General features: G+C 43.3%; 1 protein-coding gene across 2 annotated transcripts; it reads left to right on the top strand.

Moving 5' to 3' along the window:
* The first annotated feature begins 702 nt into the window (after positions 1 to 702).
* Positions 703 to 24,743, top strand: kctd15b (potassium channel tetramerization domain containing 15b). Of its 2 annotated transcripts, none has more exons than XM_004067448.5 (5): positions 703 to 1,649; positions 3,879 to 4,054; positions 9,246 to 9,390; positions 13,619 to 13,924; positions 21,531 to 24,743. In XM_004067448.5, the coding sequence occupies exons 1-5, from the start codon at positions 1,641 to 1,643 to the stop codon at positions 21,687 to 21,689; spliced, it is 795 nt and encodes a 264-aa protein (XP_004067496.1). In that variant the 5' UTR covers positions 703 to 1,640; the 3' UTR covers positions 21,690 to 24,743. The 2 variants fall into 2 exon arrangements, with proteins under 2 accessions (XP_004067496.1, XP_011492049.1); XM_011493747.4 differs by having other exon boundaries at positions 1,637 to 1,979.
* The last annotated feature ends 607 nt before the right edge of the window (positions 24,744 to 25,350 follow it).

The following is a 25,350-nucleotide window of genomic DNA, read 5'->3' as shown; positions in this document are numbered from 1 at the left end:
GTCCCAAGTCTGGAAATTGCAGAGGGTATAGTGTCAGGAAGGGCATTCAATATAAACCTTGTGAAAAAGTAAATATGTCAAAGGAGAAGATACATATGTGGATAGATGGACTGATATGTGACAGTGTGGTTTTCTGTGCATTTTAAGGACTTAGTGATATGACACCCCAAACTTCCAGCACTTGACTCGTCCCCTGATATTCTACTTGCACCCCATAGAGAGGCTGGCTAAATCCGGGCCTGATCAATGCCCTGAAAGAAAAAGAAAAAAAGGTTAAAAGTGCAACATAAGAAAGAAAAACTTGCATATGCATAAAAAATGCAGTCAATAATTTTACCAAATAACCAAAAAGAGCCATGTAAAAGCTATGGACCAATAACAAGTTCCTACACTGGTTGGCGCCAAATGCCAAGAAACGAGCGTCAGGCCTCTCTCACGAAGCCGGTACAGGATAATTACCGGGCTCAATGTTGCATCAATTATTCACAGTTATTTACCCGCAAATAAACAAACACTCAAATAAATAAATAATGTCTCCTCGGTGTGAGCACCTGCTTCTCCCCTCTGCAAAAGTGGCGCAACACTTGTGCGCCGCGCCGCTTGCATTGTGTCGCCCTGCTGCTAGAAAATAACAATAATCATGCCACAATCTTCCTCTCCAAAAGTCCGGAGGCTGCCTGCTTTCACCGGGGAGTGAGGAGGAGGAGGGAGAGGAGGAGGAGGAGGTGGATTGGGGGGGGGGGGGGGTGCTCTGTACAGATATCTCCATCTAAGCCCTGCGCTATAATTGAAATGGCGCATTTGGCTGCAGGCAGGTTGTGAGGGCGCTTTCTGCAGCAGCATGCATGCATGTCCATAGACGTCATTTGATTTTTAATGGCCTGCAGGAAATTTGGCGGTGCAACTCCAGACATTAAGGCAAAGGATAGAGGGAGAGGAGAAGAGAGCGAGGGCACGACGGAGAAAAAGCCCCACGTTTAAGATACTCATGGATTTTTCCTTTTTTTTTTAAACATATATTTTTTCTTTGACTACGACTTTATCAACAAGTTATTGCGCCTTTTGTGATCCGCCGCCTGAGTGAAGGATATGGCTGCCTAAACTTCAAATTCAGGCTGAAGATGCATTCCTTCTAACCGGACTGCTTTGGAATTATGAGAAGAAATGTCAATCATTAAAATCTACATCTAAATCTGGCAACTAATAGATGCCTATCAGGCTCCCGCCCCCCTCAGAATCCTAACTTTGAACCTTCAGAATGAGCGGTCTACTTTTGCCCTAAAAAGCCAAAAAAAACTTATTGTATCTGTGTAGCCATAATTTCTGGAATAGGGGAGTATCACGTTCTCTTCCTTGAGAAAATTGCCAGGGCGAGAGAGTGGAGTTGAGCTAATTGTAGCCTAATCCCTGGCCCAGAGGCGCCTGGGCAGCCCGGAGCAAGAATTTTCTTTTTTAGCTCCGCTCTGTTATTTAGAGAAGGATTATTGGCTTTCTTCCTCTCATAACAAACCACAGGGGCAGTTTCATTTAGGCAAAAAAGACAGACAAGAGGCAGAAAAACGAAGCAGGACTCCGGCAAGAGCGCACATTTTACGCGTATCCAAATAAGAGCAGAGAAGGGGAAGGAGATCATCTCATCTATGTTCAAGGTAAGGACGCTTCCTGTGCGCTTTGGTACAAAGACGCTTGGTGAGGACAGGTCGAGCCAGCCTTGCGATAGAGCCTTTAAAGCTACAGAGACTCTTTGAAAGCAGTCGATCCCGGCCACATCCCAGTGTCTTATAGAAAGCTACTTTCTGCGGGATTCGGACGGAATATTTTTTCGTGCAGCAGAGGCTATAGGCTCGTGTTGGAGCTGGATGGCGGCGTAGTTTTGACAGAAACTCGTTTGGAGAAAAAATTGAGGGTTAAACGCGGACAGCAGCTGCGACTGACCGCCGGCACGGATTTCATCTGGACTCCCTACAATGTTTGAAACGGTAGGGTGGCTGCTTATTATCACAGAAATCACTGGTTTTTACGCAGAGCGCAGGCTGCTCCGCAGGGATTTTAGGAGAACAGTTGAAGAGGACTGTCCGGGCTTTCGCTGGACCTTACGGGGGTCTCCTTATCCTCTGCTGAACGATTTTCACACGTTTAGCTTTAAGTTACACATGTGGGACTGTTTTTTTTTCCCTTACAGCGGGAATAAGACGCCATATTGAGCTTTTTTTTAGATTAGACAAGAGACAGAGCGGGCTGGTGCCGTTCGACGAGCGGAACGGACCTTTTATGTTTGTTTTGTCATAATGATTAGTACTGCCTTTTCACGGGGGGAACTGTGTGGATTTCATTGATCAGGAGTGAAGGGGGCAGACAGGGTCAGAGGCTGTGGAGATAAAGTTGATGCCTTTATATCAGATTTTGTGGCGGAATGTGTTTTATTGTGTGATTCATTGCCCGTGTTCCTGGTGCGTCTGTGAGGGAGGGGGCTCATGGAGAAATGGCAGAAATAGTGATGCAGTTTTTTAAGGACAGTGATGCATTCAAATACACGAATGTGCTTTGTGTGTGTGTTTTTTGATGAACTGGTTGTGTGGGCTAGAGGGGGCAGAAAGGCGCACCGACGGTGGGACGGACCCGGGTGTGTTTGTGACCAAAACTTTATTTGAGCTCCTCTAAGTTTTTTTCATTTCCCTTTTTTATTACAGTTTTCATGGGATTTGAAATGTAATCCCTCCTGCCTGTAATCACTTTAAAAGAACACGATACCACTCTGAGGAAGTAGAGGGGAAAAGCCCCACTTTGAGCCCTGTGGCTCCTCTCTCAGCGCCGCGGGCGTCATCTGTACTTTCACAAATGCCATCACTTAAGTAAATAAGCCCACATTTTCTAAAACAGCCTTACTTGTGAAAATGTTTGCTTTTTGCTTAGTTTTGACCAAAAAATGTTTCTAAGGTGGATCTGTGTCTGTTATCATGGTTTTAAATTAAGTGGAGTTTAATTTGGAAATCTGAGGCCAAATTCAGGTAGTAGTGGACGTATAATCTCTGTTGGCTAAAATTACGCACCTGCAGGATGGACGTATGAGCTCAAATAGTTATAAAAATTGTTTTGCAAAAACACAACCAGTTAGACGAAACAAGCTCATCGCGGATTTCTGAGTGTTCCCGGTGACCCCAGAGCAGCAGCACGTTGGGTTATTGGAGTATGGGAGAGGAGGTTCACGGAGAAGAGCACTTATTGTTTTGGCCTGTGGCAACGCGCTCGTTTTTGTCTCTGAGCTCCGGTGCGTTTTTACCCACGTTTGGAGTGCACGCGCTAAGGACGATTGCACAAACTCCAAATGTGCGCACGTTTGGAGCCCATGCAATCGTTCTCAGCGTAGTCACACGACGGGAGAACACCTAATCCTTGAGTGTCTGAGTGTGTTTGGGGGTATTTGTGTGCGTTGCGGAGGAAAGTTGCGCCCTCTCTTCCCGCTCACAGATTGGAGCTTGGCGTGTCTGGGCGCATCACGTCTAACACATAAGGCGACCTTTAATTAGAATATTGCAGTAGCAGTTTATTTTATCTCCCTGGAGGCTGACACCTAGCATCGCCCACCCCCGCCCTCACCTCCTCTCCCTTCCCATCTCCCTCTCTCTCACCCATGTTCTCTAATAAGCATCCTCCTATCCTCGCCTGCGGTCCTGCATGAAAAGATGCAAACATACTTAATTAGAGCGGTGACAATAATTTCCAGGCTAAATATGCGACCAGACAGACATGGAAGTGATCTGATGCCATTCAGAGAGGATACCATCTACTTCCCTGTCTAGAATCACAGTTCAGACTTTTTTTTCCCCTCCTCATCCTTGACTTGCATTCCCATGGCTTTCCTCTACACCTGCTTTCAGGAGGGAAGAAGCATGTCACGACTGTCTCTGACCCGGTCCCCGGTCTCTCCTCTGGCCGCCCAGGGGATCCCTCTGCCGGCTCAGCTGACCAAAGCGAACGCCCCCGTGCACATCGACGTCGGGGGACACATGTACACCAGCAGCCTGGCGACCCTCACCAAGTACCCGGACTCCAGGTAGGACGACTTTCTTTCACACTCTATTGTATTTATTATTATTATAAATATGTTTAAATGAAGCATTAAAAATGAAGGCAATCCCACAGTTATCCTATATCCCAAATCCCTTCTTGCAGACCACAATGTTCTCTTAATCTCCACTTTCCAAGATCTAAAGTTATGATAGTTTTTGATTTATTAGTGACTAAAGTTTGTTGATAAACAGCTTGCAGGCTTTTATGCATCCTTCCAGAGGTGTAAATTAAGATTTCAACTGCTGCACATGTTTCTCTGCTGAAGGCTCTGAAAGTCTTTGTGGGAATTTACAGTATATGGAATTTTTATTCTTTTTTTTTTTTTTTTGCAATGAACTCCAATCCTTTCGCAAGTTTTTCAACTTTTTTTGTTGTCAGTGGATCTGAGTGCTGTGAGGAATCCTTGGAGAAAAAAACAATGATGTAAAGATTTGAAATCATTTCATCACATCTGCTGTAGGACAGCTTCAAATGTGATTGAAGTCCAGTTCATTGGCGGGTTACATATTGACTTTCTTTTCAGCTCCAGCTTTAAGCACTTTTTTCTCTTGAACATCTTCTTTATTTTGGGGACATATTCCTTATTTTGTATTTAAATTAGTTTAAAACTGACCTCCTGTCCTGTTAGAATTATAAAGACTTTTGATTCTTTACAATGTGACAGAAAAGTCCCCATCATTCTGATCGACCTCCAGTTGTGAGATTTTATGATCCTGATTGATAAAAATCCCAAATCATACCTTTTTCAAAGAAATCCTTTTTTTGTCCACATATATTCTCAAAAGAAGAAGAAATCTCAAACTTCTGTCCCGGCTGAATTGCATTATCTCCCTGAAGCGTTCATGTCTAATGTATCATTCATGATATTACAGTGAATCCCATGTGGGCCAAAGTAAACGAACATAAGAAAATCAGCCAAACTGGCTACAGGAAACAGTCCATGTATTCCACTAGTAATAAAATCTTGATCGTCCACTGACGGGAAATCCCTGACAGCTCTGGCTTTGATACCAACACACCATGAGAAAAGTGAGTTTAACTCATAGGAAGGATTTAAGTTGATTTGGATCAGACGTTCTGGCCACCAAAGGTTATCTTAGGTCACCTCTGATTTTTTTTTTTGCTTGTTTGTTTGATTAAGTGCCATTTCCATCACTATGTATGCTTTTTCTGCAATCTTTCTTTCTCTTTCCATGGCTTTATTTTTAACAAAGAAGTTATTGAAAGAGCGGGCTCACAGGGCGCCGCGCACATGCCGCATAGAGCAACGTCAGAGCATCCAAACAGTGTTTTCACAGAAAAAGGCCGGATATCGGTGTCGGTTGGAGCGCTCTTTCCCTCTTCTCTCTTTTTCACACATGCTCCTTTGCTCTTTCTTTCTCTCTTCTTGTCTCCCTCTTTCTGTCTCTTGCTGTTTCTTTCCCACTCTTGATCACACACACAAACACACACCAACGCACACACACTGCTTCTCCCACACTCCCAGCCGCCTCAGCGTACACTCGCCCTCCGGGCTCCACTTTCCACTGAAGCCAGTGGAAGGAGGGGCCCTTTTGTGTGAATTAGGATAATGGCTGACAGCAGAAAGCAAAACAATTACACTGGCATAACCATGTGTGCCGCGTTCAGACACATCCGGTCGAGCAGGGCACGCAGGAAAAAAGCAGAAGAAGAAGTGACAACCAAAAGGAGAAGTTAAAGAGTTTGAAGCCGCTGATTACTTTTAATAGATCGGTCCTTAAATAATGCAGGATGCCAAGAGAAAGTTAGTCTAGTAACTAATGTGTGCTCATTCATCTTCTTCTGTGTGGGCCATATTAAGGGACAGGGGTCATAAAACATTGATGTGCACTCTGTGTAGCTCTCAAAGAGGACAGTCTCGGCACTCGACGAGAAGCTGAGGAAATTAGGGCAAATGTTTCTGAGACAAAGAAACTGTTTGAAAGGACCATTTTGCTCTTTTGGAGGATTCTGTTGTGAACAAGATCTAATAGATTTGCTCCAGTTCTGCAGTTCAGAAGTTTCTTCTTTTGGAAAAAGAAGTTAGTCTGGCATCAAGGGTTTGTTGTAAGAAAAAGTGGATATTTTATTTTTATTATATTGTCTGAATTTTAAGGCTTTTCTTAACCTCCTGACTGTCAGCAGTGCAAATTTGTCCTCTTTAGAGGACATTTCTGTACTTGAATATCCCCAACCACTGAAGTAACTCCTTTTGGTATCTACAGAGAACATCTGGGGCTTTTCTCAGTGATACCAAATGTGAATGGGTGGGGCTCTGGGAGTTGTAGTTTTTAATCGATTTTATTTTTTTTAATGGTGGAATTCATCCCAACTTCATGGGGTGTTTACATGAAAAGCACATAAATTCTGTCATTCTTCGTCATTGGTCATATGAAAGGGGATTCTCCTCTTTGGTTTTGTACCTACATGAACCTGATTACACTTTTTCCACAAGTTAAAAGATTTATCCGTTGTGCTATCCTATGGTGTCCAGATGACCCGATCCTTACATTGACGTGTTATCCCTACCAGGACAAAGGTGAATAAAGGTGGAGTGGATTTAATGTAATCCATAGACACCAGTGAAGATCACAAATCATTGAAGAAAAAGGGTCAGCGCACTGTCATGTGGGGTCCAGATGACCCAACTCCCAATGTTAACGTGCCTAGGATAGCACAAGGGTTATCAGAAATCCCCCTATCACCAAGCATTTCTGTGAACCCGTTTCTAGAACCATCAGCTCTCTGTGCTGCTGCTTTTCAGCAAAACCCCTTCTTTCGCTGTCAGACCAGACAGGCTCACCCAGATCCACCTCCCACTTCTCAGGAAGTTGCTTGGAGACTTCACCACACAGCCACTTCTGAACCTGCCTGTGCCGGCACATTTTGCCCACTTGCTCCCCTCGTTTGTAACCACTGGGTGGTAGATCTGAGCAGCTGCTGTCCTTCATAACCTCCTGCCACATCCCTCCTTCTCCATGGGTCTTTCTTAAAGTAATTTTTTTTTTTTGCTTTTCTTTTTCTCTCCCTGTTTGCGCATTTCTCTTAACTTCCCCTTCCTCATCCCATCTCTGTTTTTCTTGTTGCTCTCCTCCACTCGCCAATCTTTCTTTTTCCTTCAGGCTTGCTCTGTTTGTGTATCTTGTCTCTTAATTTCTCTTTGTGCTTCCCCTCCAGGAAACCCCCACCCCTCACACTTTTTTCTCTCATCCTACCTGTTCATACCCCCCCCCCCCAACACACACACACACATTCCTTCCAATATAGGGATTTAACAGAAAGGGGAAAAATGAGTAGGCCAACAGAGGAGAAGGGGAGCGAGTGAGAAAGGAGTGGAGGAAAGGGAAAGAAAAAGGAAAACAGGCAGCATTTTAATTGCTTTTTAAAAAAGTGGAGATGAAAAACAGAGGTAGCCTGAAGGGGTATGGTGAAATTCTAGCTGGAAGAATTGCAAGACCATATGAGAAAGGAACACCTCAGGCAAAACAGGGAGATGAGTATTGGTTTTTTATAAAGCTTTTTGCATCGATTTCCAGAGAGAAAGCGAGCGAGGGAGAGGAACGGAGGCAGAGGAAGAAGCGAGGGAAGGGATGGCAGGAGGGGAGAGAGGACCATCTTTGCTTCTTTACAAGTCAAAGAAAAGAGATGGCGCCAATTCGACTTGATGGGGAAAGCATGTTGGGCCGACCAATCAGGATCAGAAGATCCGAGGAATAAATGCAAGCTAGTTCACATTTGTGAGAATGGGTTTGTGGGTGAAGGCGGCTCCTCTGTTTGCTCATTGACATTCCCTCTGTAGCTCCCCTTCTGTGTGTTGTAATAGAGTTTGACAATGCCCGTGCTCAGGCAGCACTGGGTGTGTTTACTGATCAGAGTGTTTTTGCAAATAGGTTTTGTGCTTTTCCTCGTCACGCAGCTTTGTCAGCCAGCCTTGAATCTGTTGGTGTTATTTAAATGCTGCTTACTTCAAACTGACAGCAGCAACACAGCGGCGTGCCAGGAGCTGTCTCTCCAAGAGACGATGTACTGTAAATGTGCAGAGAATTTCTGAAAGCTGTTCTGTATTACAATTCATTTTCTTTGATTAATGCAGCAGTTTGGCATTTTATGCAGCACAGGAAGAGTACGGTTTCAGATCTTGAAAGCACTTCCTACATTTTCCCCTACCACAATATTTGAAATATAAGTGATTAAAGGAGGAGCTTAAACTCAAAAGAATGAGGTGATGGCGTTAGAACAGAAGGGACCTGCAGATTGGTGGCAGGAAACCAGAGGAAATGAGTAACTGTCAAAGGTTATCTGGAGGCTTGTCGCCAGCTCGGTGTGATGGAAGCTTTAAGATAATAGAAATGTCCACGCTTTGTCCTGACGAGTCCCTGCAGCTAACTTTAAATAAGCCCTTAATCTGGCCGTGCACTTGTCAGCAACAAGTGTGCATAAATTACAATAAAGTTCCTGACATGTATCCTTTGTTTGTGTATATTTAAAATAAAATTGTATGTGTTTCATACAATTTTTTATTACTTTTGTTTGAAAATTTAAAATTATATTCAAACTCTGCACATTTTGATTTGCTTTTGCATTCACCCTGCCTAAAAACAATGTGATCAAAAGTCACGTAGCAACTAACAACTGATTTGCGCTTTTTTTTCAGTTGGTGTAATGAAAAACTGATATATTTATTTATTTACATTTTTCACTGTTTTGATTGTACAAAATGTCTTGGGTTGTGTAAGAATGTTTCTCTTTGCTGGGATTCCTTTAAAAAAACAGATCTAAATGAGATCTTCCTGATAAAATGATTGATAAATGAAATTTAAAATCCCCCTTAAAACAGATACGGGTTGGCATACAGTTGTGCGCTGCTAATTCTTCCATAGTTCCTCTACTCTGACAGATGGAAAAGTAGAGCCGCGATGCTGCAGTCACCTCTGTTAGCACGAGCAGCAAGCGTGCAAATATCGTTGAAGTCTCTGTGCAGAGGGGACACTTCAAACAAGTCTGGAGCTGCACCCGAAGCCCCTCGTTTCAAAATTGGGATGCTAATTCAATTCCAGCTTAGTGTGTTAAATTGAAGAATAAATGGAGGGTTATTGTTTCATGCATTCAAAGGGAAGCTAACTGATTTTTTTATGTGTTTGTGTGTGTGGCTATCTGTGCGTTTCAATTTTCAGAATCAGTCGTCTGTTCAACGGCACCGAGCCCATCGTGTTGGACAGCTTGAAGCAGCATTACTTCATAGATCGGGACGGGGAGATATTCCGCTATATTCTCAGTTTCCTGAGGACCAGCAAGTTGCTGCTTCCAGATGACTTTAAGGTACGAATCCAGGCTGCAGCACAGTGTTTTGTGTGTAACTGTGTGAAGTTGTGTTTCGTTTTCTCAAACTAATACTGTTAAAGAGTCTGCTTTACTCCTGTGTTAGCTCATTTAAAATGATCTAAAGCCACTGCAGAGCTGCTAACTGTGCTTGAGCAATACCGCCTTCAAATCTCACTGGATTATCAACAGTGAAAACAGAAGCACGACTGAGCTGTAACTGGGTGACTGGAGCATGGCCTGGTGTTGTCTTCACCAAACCCCCCCTCAGATGTGGGGGGAAAAGGTGTGGAAATGTTGCTGTGGTTTGATACCTACAGGCAAGCTGCACTCTGCTCCTTGTTACCTAAAAAAGCTGTCCTCACATGGCAACTTGCACCACAAATGATTCTTCCTTACTGGACTGTTTTTACACACGGCAGATGTTTGTGCCGAGCGCCGGAAAAGAAATGTTGCAAATGTGCAGATCCCATTTTTGAGTTTGATACAAAAACATCAGATGTTTTTCTGGCTGTTTGCCCGATGATCATCCAGTGTTTCTAATACTCTCATTCTCTTTGATTGCTAAATGCCCCACCGGCTCGGAGCTCCCGGTGTCGGCCTGCTGTTTGCTCCTGGCAGGAACCTTCTGGTTTGCATATCACAAGCTTTTACAGACCACATCTGCATGCCGCTGCTGAAGATTAGCCTGATAGGAGAGAGAAGAGTGAGTGAGTGACTTCAACTAAAACAAGCCCCAAAAAGCAGAACAGCAGGGTGGCAGTGTACATGAATCCCCCTCTCTGTCGATTATTTGGCTTTGAAACGACTCTTTTCTCCTTTCCTGTCCAGGTTTTTCTTTGGTTTTCTAGATCTATTTTTCTTCTGCGACTCAGCTTGCATGACCTTTCTCTGGTCTCTTGTTTATCATGCTGAACAAGGTAACAAGGCGAGGCTAAGCTACTCAAAAGCCCGGGGCAAACTCTCTGGGCCCCACGGACGGTCGGAGCAAGAACCAAACCTCAAACAACAAAACATGACATGAAAATCCTGCATATTTTGGCAAATGATTGTATGACTCAGAAGCGATTAGTTTCCCTTCTGCGTTTTATTTGTCTCTTTCTCGTTCTGCGAAATCTTGACGGTCCAATCAGGCGCCACGGATGAGGAGACTGCATTGGACTTCCTTCGCTTCAGCTCATTATGACCCACTCATGTGAGCCTGTGTTGATCTGCATACCTTTCAATTTGGCTGAAGTAGAAAAAAATGCAAATAGTGAAAGGCGGAATTGAGCATGTCCTTATCTGAACACAATCAGGCTTGCCGTCGCCCGGGGGCTGGGTCTGTTCTGCTGCTGGCAGCCGCAGTGCTGTGTGTTTTGCTAAATCAATGTGAAAGTCTGAGCAGAATAGAAAAAGAAATATTTCAGCCTGTATCAGTGGAAGCAAATGAGCAGGGGTTGCGAGCAATGCTCAGTCAAGTTAAGGCCATTAAAAATTATTTCAATTTTAGTTTTTGGTTTGGTTTGTTCAAGCTTTCACATTAAGCTCAGATGGATTTCTTTTGTTTTAAGAGCTAAAGGATCTTTACTTTGTGTTTTTGCTTTCACTTTAGCAAATATGTGACCAAAGGGACATTTTCCATCGTTTTCTCTTCCTTCACATCTCTCTGTTCTCCCCTTGCTGCCCTGAAATCCGGCCTCACCGATGGCTGTTCGAGTTGGATCATTATTTTGAGGCTCAAACATGTTTTTTGGACACAGAATTAGGGGGTGAATGCTCTCACAGAGCTTTTAGCTTTGGCAATCGGGACGAAGCTCTTGGCCCCTGTCTGCTTCTCATCCTCACCTCGGCGCTTTGGAGTATTCTGTTGTTTTCTGCTGCTCTGGATGACTAAAGTGCCTTGCAGACAGACCCCTGTTAAAAACATATCCATCCATGGCTTCAGACCTGTGAAGGATGAGGGGCAACACTTTGATACAAAAAGTTGCCTGAAGGGAGGCGTCTCACAACGGGTTTTGTCAGCTGCAGCAAGAAGGCCAGGAGAAAAAGAGACACAGAGAAAAGGAAGGGAAACATGAGGCGGAAGAGTACCTCTGCTCCTTTATTCTGCAAATTGAAATCATAATTATTAGACCTTTAACTTAAAATATGTTGCGTCAAGTCTGCGTCCAGATGGAGCTGTGTTTGGGTGACAATTGCACGCCTCAGATGACTGTTTAGAGGAGAGAGGCTTTTCAAGGCGAAAGAGTCTGACAGAAGCAGTGAGGTTAATGAATGTGCTGTTTGCAGCCACGCTCGTGTCTGTGCCCAGCAGTGGTCCGGAAAGCGGAAGGGGAAAAAGCTCTTTTTAGATCAGGGCTCCCCAGCAGCCCCAGCACCAAACATCCACTGTCGCCACTGATGCAGCCTGCATGAAACATATGCTGCTCTGGAAGCAAAAACACACTGACTCACTTTGGAGGAGGATGTGCTCCAGCCCTCACCCATAAGACCTCTGCTTCAGCCTTTACTTTTTCTTCTCTGAAACTTCTCATTGTGTCACCAAAGATTTATTTCTGAATGTCAGCGTCAACATTTTGTCGGGAATTAAGCTGTCATCCTTCTTTCATTGTGATACACTAACCGGAACATAGACATATTAATTACTAATTGTTTAGCAAAAAGCTTTGCGGTATTTAGGTGTAACCTAATTAGATCTTGTTCTAATAGGAGCTTAACAGCGGGCCACGAGCCTTATTAACATAAAACTCCCTCTGTACGAGGAATACATTAAAAAACGTCTTCAGCTGGTGATTGTCCTCATGCTCTCTCACACAAATCTTTGCCTCACCTCCCCTCCGCCTCCAACCGCGAACCTCTGTCTCTGTATTTCTGTGGTAGCGGTGAAAGATGGTGCCATCTGGTCTTGTGGGAAATTAGAGGCAAAAGCGCAGGGGCGAATGGCCCCCAGCGAGCCCCTTCCAGGAGCGAGAGGCAGGCAATCTGCTGCCGATTGTCTGCACACAGGAATGCAGCATCCCACGTCGCTGGAGCCCCTCTGACGGCCTTTCTGGAGTCAGTGCATGCGGGAGGCCAGAGTTACAGTGCCGCAAAGGAAGGCCTGGCTGTGCTTTTATTATGAAGGGTTGCCCTGCTGATCTCACTTTGCTGCTCCTGTTGGGAGAGGAGGATGAGAACATTTGTTTGCAAGTTCAGCTTAAAGACAATGAACTTCATGTTAAGGTGTTTTTAACATATTCTTGTGGCATTTTTCTCATGATGGAAGACATTTATAAAAAGAATTAACCTTAAAATAGAATTTATGATCATTTTTTTCTCAAATCGTGTAGACAAAAAAAAAATGCCATCGAAAAACGGATAGATATGACGTAGGAGCAACCTTTTTGACGCATCCACTTGAAAACGAATGGATCCGTGTACGTCTTTGTTTTTTCCTCAACTGAGCTGGCATCTGACTTCATATATTATTTGATACTGCTCGCCATTTTTGTTGCACGGGTAATGTTAGGTTGAGGATGTGAGAGGCTGAAAGCTAGCGGGAGAACACGTAAACAGGTGGAAGATGGGAAAGGGGCAGGCGTACTCCTCACTAACAGTCCCGCCCAGAACTAAGAGGCCAATTTCTGATGAAATTTTGCCGTTCTGCAGAAACTATGTCCTAAAAAACGACACAAGCTTTTTTGATTTTGGCTAAAAACAGCATAATCATAATGAAAAGACCGCTAGGAATGCTTTTACAATAGAATAGAAGATTATTGGGGTTGAGCTTTAATAGGTTTACAGTTTTAGAGTTGTTTTGTGTTACTTTTGTCTGATTTTCAACCAGAAGCTTTTGCTGGAGCAGGTAACTAAAACATTAAACTGTTGCCATTCTGAAAATTTAGAAGACTGGACACTTTGGAAAAAGGTAGACTGACAAGTTTAAAATAGACAGCTCACTGGCACATCTCTGTGCATTAGGTTTTTGATCTTTCATGCATAACTGTGACTTATATCTGGTGTTGCTGCATGTCAAGTCTGGAGAGTCTGCTCAAGGATATTTTCTGTATTTTTGCTTTAGGGTGACTTACAGGAATAATAACTTTTTATTGACTTCTCAATATTACACAGAACTTTATATGTGCTGGATTTTCTCTGTGACCTTGGCAAGGAGATGCGATGTAAAAGACACTGTGTGTTAGTCACACATATAGCCAGGAGGACTGTAACTCACCGCTCTCGTCTCCATGCTCATTTGCCTGTACAGGACTTCCACCTGCTGTACGAGGAGGCGCGCTACTACCAGCTGATGCCTATGATCAAGGAGCTGGAGCGCTGGAAGCAGGAGCGGGAGCAGCGACGGATGGCACAGCCCTGCGACTGCCTGGTGGTGCGAGTCACGCCCGACCTCGGCGAGAGGATCGCCCTGAGCGGCGAGAAGGTCCTGATAGAGGAGATCTTCCCTGAGACAGGAGATGTTATGTGTAACTCCGTCAATGCTGGATGGAACCAGGACCCAACGCACGTCATCCGCTTCCCGCTCAATGGCTACTGCAGGCTCAACTCTGTTCAGGTAACAAAGCAGAATGAAATTCTCTCTGCTCACCAGATTTTTTTTTATCCCCTCTTGACATTTATGAAAAACAATTACTGTGAGTCCTCATGGAACCAGGACCCGTGTGGAGGTTATGATAATCAACGTTGTCATGGTTGATAAGTGCTGCACTCAGAAGCTCAGTTTTTGTTTCTAATGCTCCATTAGACTTTTCAATGTCAGACTGTAGGCAGGGGAGGGGATGGGGATGGGAGGGGGTTCTCTGACCTCCTCAGAAAGTAAGGTTTCATTCAGGAGGGAGTCTGTGTCCTCAGTACAGGACTGGAATTCTGAAAAAAAGCTGGTTCTGTTTAAATTCCCACTACGATCATCCTACGATCAATTTTTAAAAGCATTACCAGTGGTCTTTTAATTATTTTTTATCCAAATTTTTTTTTTAAATCGGTGTTGTCTTTTAGGACATAGTTTCAGCAGAGCGGCAGTTATTCATTAGGACAAACCCCGCTCCCTCCGCCCGGTACCCATAACTAATCTGTTTTTAAGATCTCCTGCTAGTTTCCAGCCCCTCACACCCCCAACCTAACGTTACAAAACAAAAAAAATGGAAAGCGATATTGGAGCTATGCAGTCGTACAATTTTGAGACAGAAGGCGTAGATGGATCAGTCATCAACAAGTGGATGTGTCGGAGAGGAGCGGAGCAGGGAGCGAATTTCCTACGTCACAAATATGCTCTTTTTCCAACCGCATTTTTTGGTCTGCTCCTTATTCCAAACGATTTGAATAAAGAAATATTCAGAAATGCAATTTTGAACTTATTTTTCTCAACAAATGTCCTTTATTGTTAGAAAAAAATGCTACACGAAAATGTTAAAAACACCGAAAACACGATTTTCATTGGAGTGGGTCTTTAAAGCAAACAGTATTATTTTATTTAGGCCAAACTGAGCTTTTTGCTCAGCTATAGCCTTCATCACTGTGCATCCTCTTTTGCATCACCATCACCCTTTAAATATTCAAATATGCAAAATGATTCACCATATCTGAGTGATAAATAGTTGAGCCTTCAACTGTTTTACTTTCAACAGGATCATCAGATGAGTGTCTGTTTCTGAACATTTGCTGGTTTGAATGGAGCCTCTCTATGCTCTCTATAGTTCACGTCAAAGAAGAAGCATCATTATTTTCTGTGCTGCTGACTTTGATGCTGCAGAACATTTGTTTTGGTTTTGGATAGACGTAAACATTTTTTTATTTTATTCCTGATCAAATTTAGAGTCGCTGTTTTTGGATTGGGATGGTTTCCTGCAAGACCCTCAAAGTTCTGCTAAGTCAGATTTTCTCAGTGGCACCTTTTTGTACTTTTGTAAATATAAAACACATTTTTTCAGCTCTTTTCCTGCTTTATAGTTTACCACAAATTTTCCTGATGGAAAACCAGGACTGTATACAGAGGCGGGAGGTTTCTTCCTTTCTCTGTTTTGCTTGTCTGCAGGTTTATTTTTTAAGTAGCTTAAATTTAAAGCATCTGTAGCTTCAGACGGCTTAAAGATGGTTAGAGACTTTCCTACTGAAAAGGTTGAACCTTGATGCAAAATCTCGGCGTGATTTTTTTTGTTATTCCACTCATATTTTTTCAAGTAAAGTATGCGCACAACAGTGTTGGAGGTCAGCCGTCTCCTTTGTGACGTCAGATCTGACCTTGGTGTTGAGATGTCAAAAAAACAACTCCAAAAATGAGTTTTACAGCTGTGTTAGCCAGCGAGGTCTGAAGGAGGGGCATTGAAAGGAAACATAACAGTCTCACACCACATTCTCCATATAACACACTCACGAGCCTAAAGCCATCAGCAAACTAACACATAGAGGAGCCTTCACCCCTCCAGCACCCACGAGACCCTCTCTCAGGCAGGCTAGTGTGCTCTGACACCTCCACCCCCTCCTCCTGTGATAGACCACCTCCAGGGAGGTGAGCAGACCGTGCGGGACAAAGCGTGTGTGGACTGCGGCCATGTTTTCCTGCGAAAAGCAGAAGAAGAGGAATGGAAAGAAGGGGGAAAATGATATGCATAATTTACACTTTACTCCTTTTTAAGACACAGCTCCTTTTTTAAAAAGACTCCAATATAACACCGCTCAGGGCAATTGAAATACACGTATTGCATTTTTTAATACCGTACTTACAATTTCTCAAACAGCCTAAACCAGTTTATACTTCTTTTATAGATTTTTAAATGACTTACAATATAATTAATTGGCCGCATCAACTAACACAACATTTTCCCGCTCTGTTTACCAGTGAGGCTTACAGGATGAGAGCTCATCTGACTAACAGGATCTGAAGGGCTGCTTTATTGTTCTGGCTTTTTATTAAGTTGCTGAAATGAAATCCTCTTTTCAGACAAACTGCTGGATCTTCATGACATCCTGCACACAGACCTCTTCCTCACTGCATATCGTGCTAGATTTTGGTTTAGGTTGGAGTTTGTGTTGTCCACGTTCTCTCCCTTTTGACACACAGATGCAAAATGTTCCATCAGAAACACAATCAAAATCGCAAACACATGCATGCGGGCGCAGTGGAGGCGTCCGCCTCATTGAATCCATGTAGATGAGGCAAAAGCAGCAGATGGTTTCCAGTAAAGCGAGATTTTTCGACACAATTTGCTTGTTTTGTCGTCTTTCGCTGTGCCGTGAAGGTCTAAGACAGGAGTGTCCAAACTTTTTGCAGACAGGGTCGGATTTGGTGAGGTGAAAATCTGGGAGGGCCAACCATTCGGTCTGTATTCTTTGAACCCTTATAATAACAATAAATGCAAATTAATTTTTTTTTTAATTGCGGTGGGATACTTTTCATGTTTTACACATAGAACAGAATCATTTTCTAATAACTGACCAAAAATACTGTGAATTTTATATTTAAAGACCAGAAACAAATAAAAAAAAAAAAGACTAAAAAAAACCTTAGTCAACATTAAATCTGGGTTCATATGAAATATTATCTATTATTTAATATTAGTCAATGTAAATTTAAATCATTTGAACAGGAAAATAACAGAAATGGATCCTATTTAGAAGGGATTTAATCACAGGAACCAATACATCTGTTCTTCTTGTTTGGCCCCCTTGAAGGTCAAGTAGCCTCAGGTTGTTTCCACAGGTTTACAACAACTTATGACGAATTTAGCCAATCAAAATCAAGAAATCGTAGTTCTTTGAAAGTGCTGGGGGTGGCTTATGATTGATATTAGAACAGCAGCTTGAGGGCCGGTAGAAATTTGAACGTGGGCCGCATTTGGTCCACAGACCAGGCTTTGGACATGTCTGGTCCAAGAGAAGGTCTGTAAGCTCCAGGGCTGATTTAAAGCCTGAACCCCCCTCCTGCTCACAAAGTCACCTTTTTTTGTGTGTGTACAAAAACTTGCTTTGTGTGTTTATCTGTTTCAACCATTCCAAATAATTATCTTTTTATGAACACATTTTTTCGTCTTATTCTTATGATCTTTTCTTTAGTTAGGTGTGCAACAACAGCATTATTTTGTGCTCTCCAGAAAGAAGCTATGCAAGAATGGGTGCTGAAAACAACCCCCCCCCCCCCCCCCCCTCAATTGCTTTTCTAGTGCATTCAAATGTGAGACAGCAGGAACAATCAACAGTTTTTTGGCAAGTGATCCTCCATAAAGTCATTTTGGGAATAATTCCAACCACCTGCACAGTGATGAAGGCTATAGCCGAGAAGCAGAAGGTAGAGAAAACATTTAGCCAGCGAGTCACAGAGGTGTACACACACTTGTCCCGGCGCTGGAGTTAGACTCGCCGCTCCATACATCACCATGATGAAGCACTCAGATCAGACCACAGCCGATCTGTCCTTCATCAATGTGACAGCCGATGCAGCCGTAGAGAAGGGCCTCTCGTCCCCCTGCTGCCAAGGCGGGGAACGCAACATGTCGCAACACTCCCTTACATGTCACGCCGGCGCTCCATCAATCCTGAGCGAGCTGAACAAGCCGAGCCCATCAGAGCAGACAAGGCCACACAAGCTCACACGCAGCTCCTCTGTGGCCTGAGCGGCGCAGTGAGATGTTAACACGGGGGAGTTCGGGGGACTGATACGCCTTCGTGGGTGAAGGGGAAAGCAGATTAGAATGTCCTACAGGGAGGATAAAACCTGGAAAATCAAAGCAGGAGATCCAGGAAAGTGCTTAACACATATTTTCTGTTGCATTCATCTGTTTATAGTTATTCTAAAATGTCTGTTTACAAGTTTAGGAGGCTGAAAAATACATTTTTCATTAAAAAAAACAATGGCATTAAATAAGCCAAATAAAGTTTTTTTTCTTCACAAAATGAAAAATGAAAAATTTAATTATTCAGCCACACTGAAGTTGCAGTTAATTACTTTTTGTTTTGGTTGAAGAACTGCTTTGAAAACAGGTTTTTTATTATTTCTCAGAAAAAAGTGATTTATGATCATTTAATCTGAGAGTTTATCTCACAGTTGATGTTATGAAGTACCAGTTTTAGGAAGACCAAAAGGAAGGAAAAAACTGTTTAACTGCATCAAGAAAAACAAAAAATTAAGATTTGATTCATAAATACTGGAGTGAGAGTTAGCTAGATCTGTGTAGTTCGGTGTGTGAGACTTCATCATAGTCAGGTTTTGCATTCCTGCACAAGTGTTCTGATCTAAACTCCTCTGTGAATAGCTGAAGACCTAAAAGTGTCCACTTGCACCGATTTTCCACAACCTCTCTGGGAAAAGGCTCCGCTTTTGTCGGAAAAAGCCTGTCAGATGGCTTGGAGGATTACAAAGAGTCGGAGCCTCCTCATTCTGCATGCAGGCAAAGATCAGGGGATGCGGTGCAGGGGCTGCAGTTAGCGCTTCTTGTCAAGTTTGTGCATTGCTGAACAAAAGCGACCCCCTGAGTTCTGCGCCCATCGCGTGCTCCGGTGTGTGTCACACATGTCGATCAGTTCTTAGACCTGTGCCAAGAAGAGCAAGAGTCTTCCAGCTCCTCCTGTGAGCTGCTGCGAGTGTGCCTGCGCTCCCTGGCAGCCATCAATATTGCATTGTTCTCCGATTTCCAGGCCTGAGACTCCTCCACTTTGATTCCTGTGCTGCCATCTTTGCTGTGACGATGGGAGGTTAGAGAAGGGAGGCTCATCCCCACAGCGAGCCCAAGCTGAGTGGCATCTCTTTAAGCTGGTTAAATGCGGTTTGATATGTTTGTTTGAAAGGCCTTCTCTAGTAAGGAGAATGCTTTATTACTGTAATGGGGATTGACGAAGTGCCTTTCAATGCTTGTCAAGCTGGAGAACACAGACAAAAAAGAAAAAGATCAAGTTTGACAAAGACCCAGAAAACTTTCTGCTGTCACAGTTTGATTCCAGTGCTCCTGTTTTCAGAGCAGGTTGAAAGACAAACCAGCTAATTAGGTATAAACCTGTTTCATGGAAATCTTGGTGCTCGACTGGAGACTTTGTCCAATCATCTGCTCAGAATCAGAGTATTTTGTTATGCATTGGTTCAAGCAGGAAAGCAAGCAGAGAAATCTTTATAAGTACAATATCAGCTGAGGTATGGAAGCCTGCAGAGATCATGCTGAACTTTGCAACCAGAAATGTTCTTGTGCATTTCTTTCTGCTATCAGCAGGGATGGATTTCAGGACATTGTCCTGTGGAAATGAAAAGATTCTGCTTGGTTACAGCTTAATTATTCCATGTATTGTTTATCCCCCCATGGAGCTAATTCACTGTGACAAAACTAAACGTGAAGACTTTTTTTTATAGCTGCTTATTGTCATTACAGTGTCCTGGAGTCACTTACAACCATCTATAATGATATCCTTAAGTCTTTTGCGTTGCAGTGCGTTAGTGAAGGAAAAAAAATAAAAAATAGTTTTTCGTCTATCTTCAATGATCAGACCTTTCTCCTCTGTGACCAAATTTGTTGCCGATCATGACAGTCCCACATGTGTTAAGAGAAGATGGGGGGAAATGCAACATGATGCAATGATCAAAGAAGGCGATGTAATGTGATTTCCATAATTGTTGGGCTTTTCTGTCGGCTGTCATGGATTCGGGGGGAGAGGGGTTGATGTTTGGGCAGGTCTCTCAATTAGCCGTCCTCACCGTCCGTTGTCTGTCGCTCCGTCTGTCTCACAAACTGCAGTTTTTTGTCATCTTTTCACGGCTGGGAGACAGGGGGGACGATTTCCCAGAAGTCCTGTGTGTACAGGAGCAGCGTGCCATGTCACGTTGTGGTTTTAGTCAGGAGGTGAGGTCTTTTGAGGTGGTCAAACGTTGGCCTCATCACCTCAGTTTAGCATCTGATGGGCTTATTGTAATTAGAGAGTCATCTCTCAGTTTGGGTCTGTGTGTCGATGTGAGCAGGGATCTGAAAAACATCTATGTTGTGTAAACCTCTCTGGCAGACAGGGTTAGCCCTTGGCGAGACCTTTCATTTCCATGCACTGCACACTCCATTAAAAGGAAGGGGGAAGGAGTAAACACGCAGCCGTCCTCTGACTGCGATTCAGACACATGCCCAATCCAGAAAAACAACATCCCACGTGGATTGCAGCAGATGATGGGGAGAAAAGTGATGTCGGGTTCACGGGTTTGAGTCTGAGCATCTCTTTGCTCAACTTTGTATGAGTCAATCCCCAGACTGGAGGGCTCACATGCATCCCCATCTCCTGTTCTGGCCCTGCAGCTCCGGCTCTTTTTCCTCCCTCAGATCAGCCATATCTTCCTCCTCATTCTCATTCCTCACGCGTCGCTCGCCTCGCGTACGGACCTCACTTCTCCTCTCACCCCAGTCTCATTACTCAAATTAGGGGCTCCAGTAATCACCATGCTGAGCTCCACTCAGCCCCTTAATGCACCCCACTCACACTCCGCTTCCCTCTTCCCTTTGAGCTCATGGCCCTCAGTTAAGCAGACAATCCAGCACCAGCTGCATGAATATTGCAGAGGTGGTGTGATGTTTGGAATGCCCTCTGGTTTTTATCCCTGTGTGATTGGAAAGAGGCGAGCGGGATTAATGGCACACGTTGCATGTTGTGACTGATGATTATCAGCATAAATGCTCATCTGTTTGTCTATTAGATCGATAACATTCATTTCTTTTTTGAGCAAATACCAGTGAAGCTGATTTTCCATCCGGTGAGCCTGCAGAGCCATGAGGTCTGGACCAGCTGACCATCCAACATAAATGTCGTCCAGAAGTCACTTTCAGTACTTGTAAACTTAAATAAAGTTGCTCCTCAAACGCTGTCAAATGAGTTTTATTTTTAAGTGTTTACAACTTTTAATTCTGTCACTTCTGATGAATAATTAGGGGGAAAAGCTCCATCTCTCAGAGGAAAACTTTTATTTAATTTAAGGAAAAAAACAAAAGCAGTTCTGTGTTTTTTAAAAAAGGTGTCAAAAAGTCTCCTGTTATCACTCCCAAGGGCCTCTGGCTATTTGTTAAACTTCTTGTAAAACAACATTTTAGATGAAAATTGTGTTTTTCTTTCAGAAAAGCAAAAAAAACCCAAAAAACTTTCACTTTAGCCTTAGATAGAGGTGGAATACCAGAAGCTCTGCCTCATTTGTTGTCTCCTGTCATCTGCAGGTTCTAGAGCGCCTTTTCCAGAAGGGATTCAGCGTGGCGGCGTCATGCGGCGGCGGCGTGGACTCGTCTCAGTTCAGCGAGTATGTGTTGTGTCGTGAGGACCGGCGCAGTCTCTCCATCAACACGCCCATCAGGATAAAACAGGAACCTCTGGACTAAAGCATTTCAGGAGAAGGACTGCTGACATCCCCACCTCTGAGCTCCACTCCCTCCATGACCCCAAATACCACCTGGACCCCCCCCCACATACACATTTACCTAAATGTTAGCAGACTAACTTAGCAGAACTCTAAGGGGAATGTAGTACCAAATGATTAAAAAAGCATCAGGAGCAGAAATTTTATGGCCAATCTGCTCAAAGAATCTGGGATTAAGAATAATAAAAAAAAAAACACCAGGAGAAATGGACGCCACAGCAGCTCACCCATTCTATTGATGTGATATATAAATCCTGATTTTTTTTTTTTCTGGGGATGCAATGGCTCCCTTTCTGAACTTCCATCCCAGCCCTTCACCTTCACCATCCATATTTCTGTGTGTGAGGCTCGATCACATCTGTCGGGTGACCAGATTGACCTCCTTCCATCCGATTGAGAACAGTTTTTCTCAAGGACGACTAAAAAAGAACAACTTTTTGGAATCCCTTAGCTCCGCTCTGTTGCCAAACTGATTGTTCATCACACTTTTTCATTGTTGTTTTCTAAAGTATGTTCTTTTTTTATCATGAAACAGTGTAAACAAAAATTATTAACAAGATTATTTTGAATGCCTCTTTTGTTTTTGTTTTTCCTTTCTCCCAAATGAAGGATGTGTGACTTTGTGTTCATTAGGCTTTGAAAGCTTGAGGCAGAGCGCTTCTTGGCATAAGCTGCAGAAACTCAGATGTCTGCAGGCGATGTGGCCAAAGCCGTCTGACTGGCAGCGAGTTTGGAGCCAGAAAAAAACAAAAAAGAAACTCCTTATTGTTCCCACGGGAATGGAAGAAAACCTGGATACTTCCACATTGTTTAGAATCAAATGTGTCGCACACTTGGTTTGAAAAAAAAAGAAAAAAAGCTCTCGAATTTCTGCCGACAACATATCTGATATCTGATTGAATTACACAAGCTGAACAGGTTGTTCCTTTGCGGAGTTCAGGACAGAGTTACAATAGCTGTCAGTGTTTTTTTTTTTTTTTACAATTTTGTCAAATGTTAAAGATGTGAAGACCTTCGGGGAGGGTGAACGTTTACTAGTATGTCTAAGATCAGGTGAAAGATGTACTTTAAATGCTTAATGAATCTTTGCACTTAGCCGTTTCCTCTGAGCTGCACTGGCCTGCCCTCAAAACACAGACAATGCTCAATAAATGCTGATTTTCATCTCTTCCAGACTCCGAAAACACAACAATCGAGAAAAAGAAAAACCCAACAAGACACAATGCGAGTTTTGTTTTTTGTTCAAATAAAAATATGTTGTGTGGTTTGCAGAAAAATGCATAATTCAAAAGTGAATGAAGGATTGCAACATTTGATCCTCCGAGCCTCCAGTTGGACAGATTTGCCGAGAGCATCGCTGAGCCTTTCGGGTTCCAGTTTGAGACGCACAAAAGGCTGGGCTTCAATATTGACACTTCCTAACCAAGATGGTTTTGAGTGCTTTTTCACACACATGTGCTGTGGCAGCGCCAAAAACTAAACTGTTTTCTCCACTCATCAGCATCTTCTCCACAAAGAGGCGAGTGAGCGGCGGTTACCCAGTCCGGCTCGTTTTCTATTGGGTCTTATTCTCAACAGTCACGGAACAAAGAAAGAAACAAGAAAGGGGCCTGTTTTCACGCTTTGTGTTTGTATGTAACTTACACATGCTGTTTCTTCCACTCCAAAGGCTTGAAAGAAAAAAGCCTATTCTGATCTTCGTGGGTGCTGGCAGCTGCTTGATTTGAACTCTTGAAGCAGTTCATTAGCTGTGGACTGCAGCTGACCGTATGTCCTCATAGCTTTTCTCTGATCACTGATTAAACAGTTCCGATGAGAAGATAAACATCGGCTTTTGAGAGTGCGGGCCTTCCCTGGAGGTCCTTCTCACAGTCCAGCCCATCTTTGTTCTGACCTGCCAGCGGCCTTCATTTTTCCATCCAGTCGCCTCAAAGGGAATGGTCAACCAGGCCTTTTTCATGTGGCATGTCGGGCTCTTCACAGCCTCCCCTCCACCTCCCCCCACTGACTCCCAGAAGCCCCCAGCTCAGCAGTGCCAGTAGAAAATGGGGCTGCACCCCCTGCTGCTGTGCCATCCCTCATGCCCCATTTTCAGAATGCCCCCTCCTCGCCGCAGCTCGATGGAAGCCAATCAAACTGATGAGTCAGAGAATGAGCAGATCGCACTGTGACTCCACTCTGCTGCTCCAAACAGACTTTTTTTTTTAAATCCCACTAAAGAGGGGTCATGTGTGCTATTTTGAAAAGATTTTAACCCTTGTGCTGTCCTATGACCCCACCCTTACATTGATGTGTTCTCCCTAACATGACAAAGGTGGATGAAGGTGGAAAGATTTCATGTAATCCACGGACACCAGTGAAGATCACAAATCATTGAAGAAAAAAGGTTCAGCGCACTTTCTTGTGGGGTCTAGATGACCCCACTCCCAATGTTAAAGTGCCAAGGATAGCACAAGGGTTACATGAGCTTTCGTCAAGTGACAGATCACTCATAACTCATAACTTTTTGACGTAAACAGTTACGAAAATTCTCTTTTTTTGTGCGAACCTAACAACTCGTCACAGAAATGACGGGTTAATTGCAGCTACACACACTTGACAGAAGTGAAAACCCTGCCGACGTGTTCGCTCACATCCCTCCCTTCAGTAGACGAAGCGCGGGTCAGTGTTCAGCCAGTCTGCCAGGCGTTCAGCCCCACGCTGAAGCGCCTCCTTTGTACAGTTGCGGTATATTGAATTATCAGGACTGTGGGGTTTACGGGACCCTCGTGTTTTTAATGGAAACTTCTAGTCCGCTTCACCAAAAGAAAAAGAAAAAAAAAAGAATAATTCCAACATAACACTGTGTACATACGGATAAAAGCATTTTAAGGGTATAATAAGGTGCAAATGTATATTATTTAAAGTGTTTAAAACAATTAGACTGTGGTATTAAAGGGCATGTGTTCATTTACAGTGTCTCCATTTGACTTTTCTGCATATTTGCGATAATAAAAAGATGTACTGTACGATTAAAGTGTGTCTTATTGCTGCTTTATCTTCCTTTATGCCTGAAAATATCTGCAGGTTTACAGCCTTAAATGTCTGGAAGCTGTCCATTGCCTTAAGATCCTTCAAGGCGAACAGCTTGCTGAGACTTTATCATAATATAGATGTAAGATTTAAATATTTGTGAGTCTGCCTGCTCGTTTGCCTTTCAGGCCCTACCTGTCATCCTGTGAAGCTGGGGATAGGCTCCAGCAGCTTCCTGTCAGCTGAGAGGAAAAAAGAAACGTTTAAACTCACTGAAAAAAAGGTTTCAGACCTCAGAAACATATTCCACTGAGAATATAACAATACAAAAGGAAAATAAAAATCAACTCAAGAAAAGATTTAAATACCATTTAAAAAACAAATTGGATTCACGTTTTTGGAAAAAAATAAAAATAAATAACTATCTCCTGTGCAGAGCAGTAAACAAAAACAATGATACCTAAATTGAGTTTTCTGTAAAGAATCACAAAGAAATGCAGGTGAGAGTGCAACAATAAACACATATGAGCTATTTTAAACAGCTGGTTTTTATCTATCACAACTTGAATAAAGAAATATCCAGAAATCGAGTTTTAACCTTTAATTCTTTT

Source organism: Oryzias latipes, chromosome 3 (genome assembly GCF_053564925.1).
Source record: "Oryzias latipes strain Hd-rR chromosome 3, Olatipes_Hd-rR_3.1".
NCBI classification, from domain to species: domain Eukaryota; kingdom Metazoa; phylum Chordata; class Actinopteri; order Beloniformes; family Adrianichthyidae; genus Oryzias; species Oryzias latipes.
Note: the sequence above shows the minus strand (reverse complement) of the source record. Positions and strands in the feature narration are given on the sequence as shown.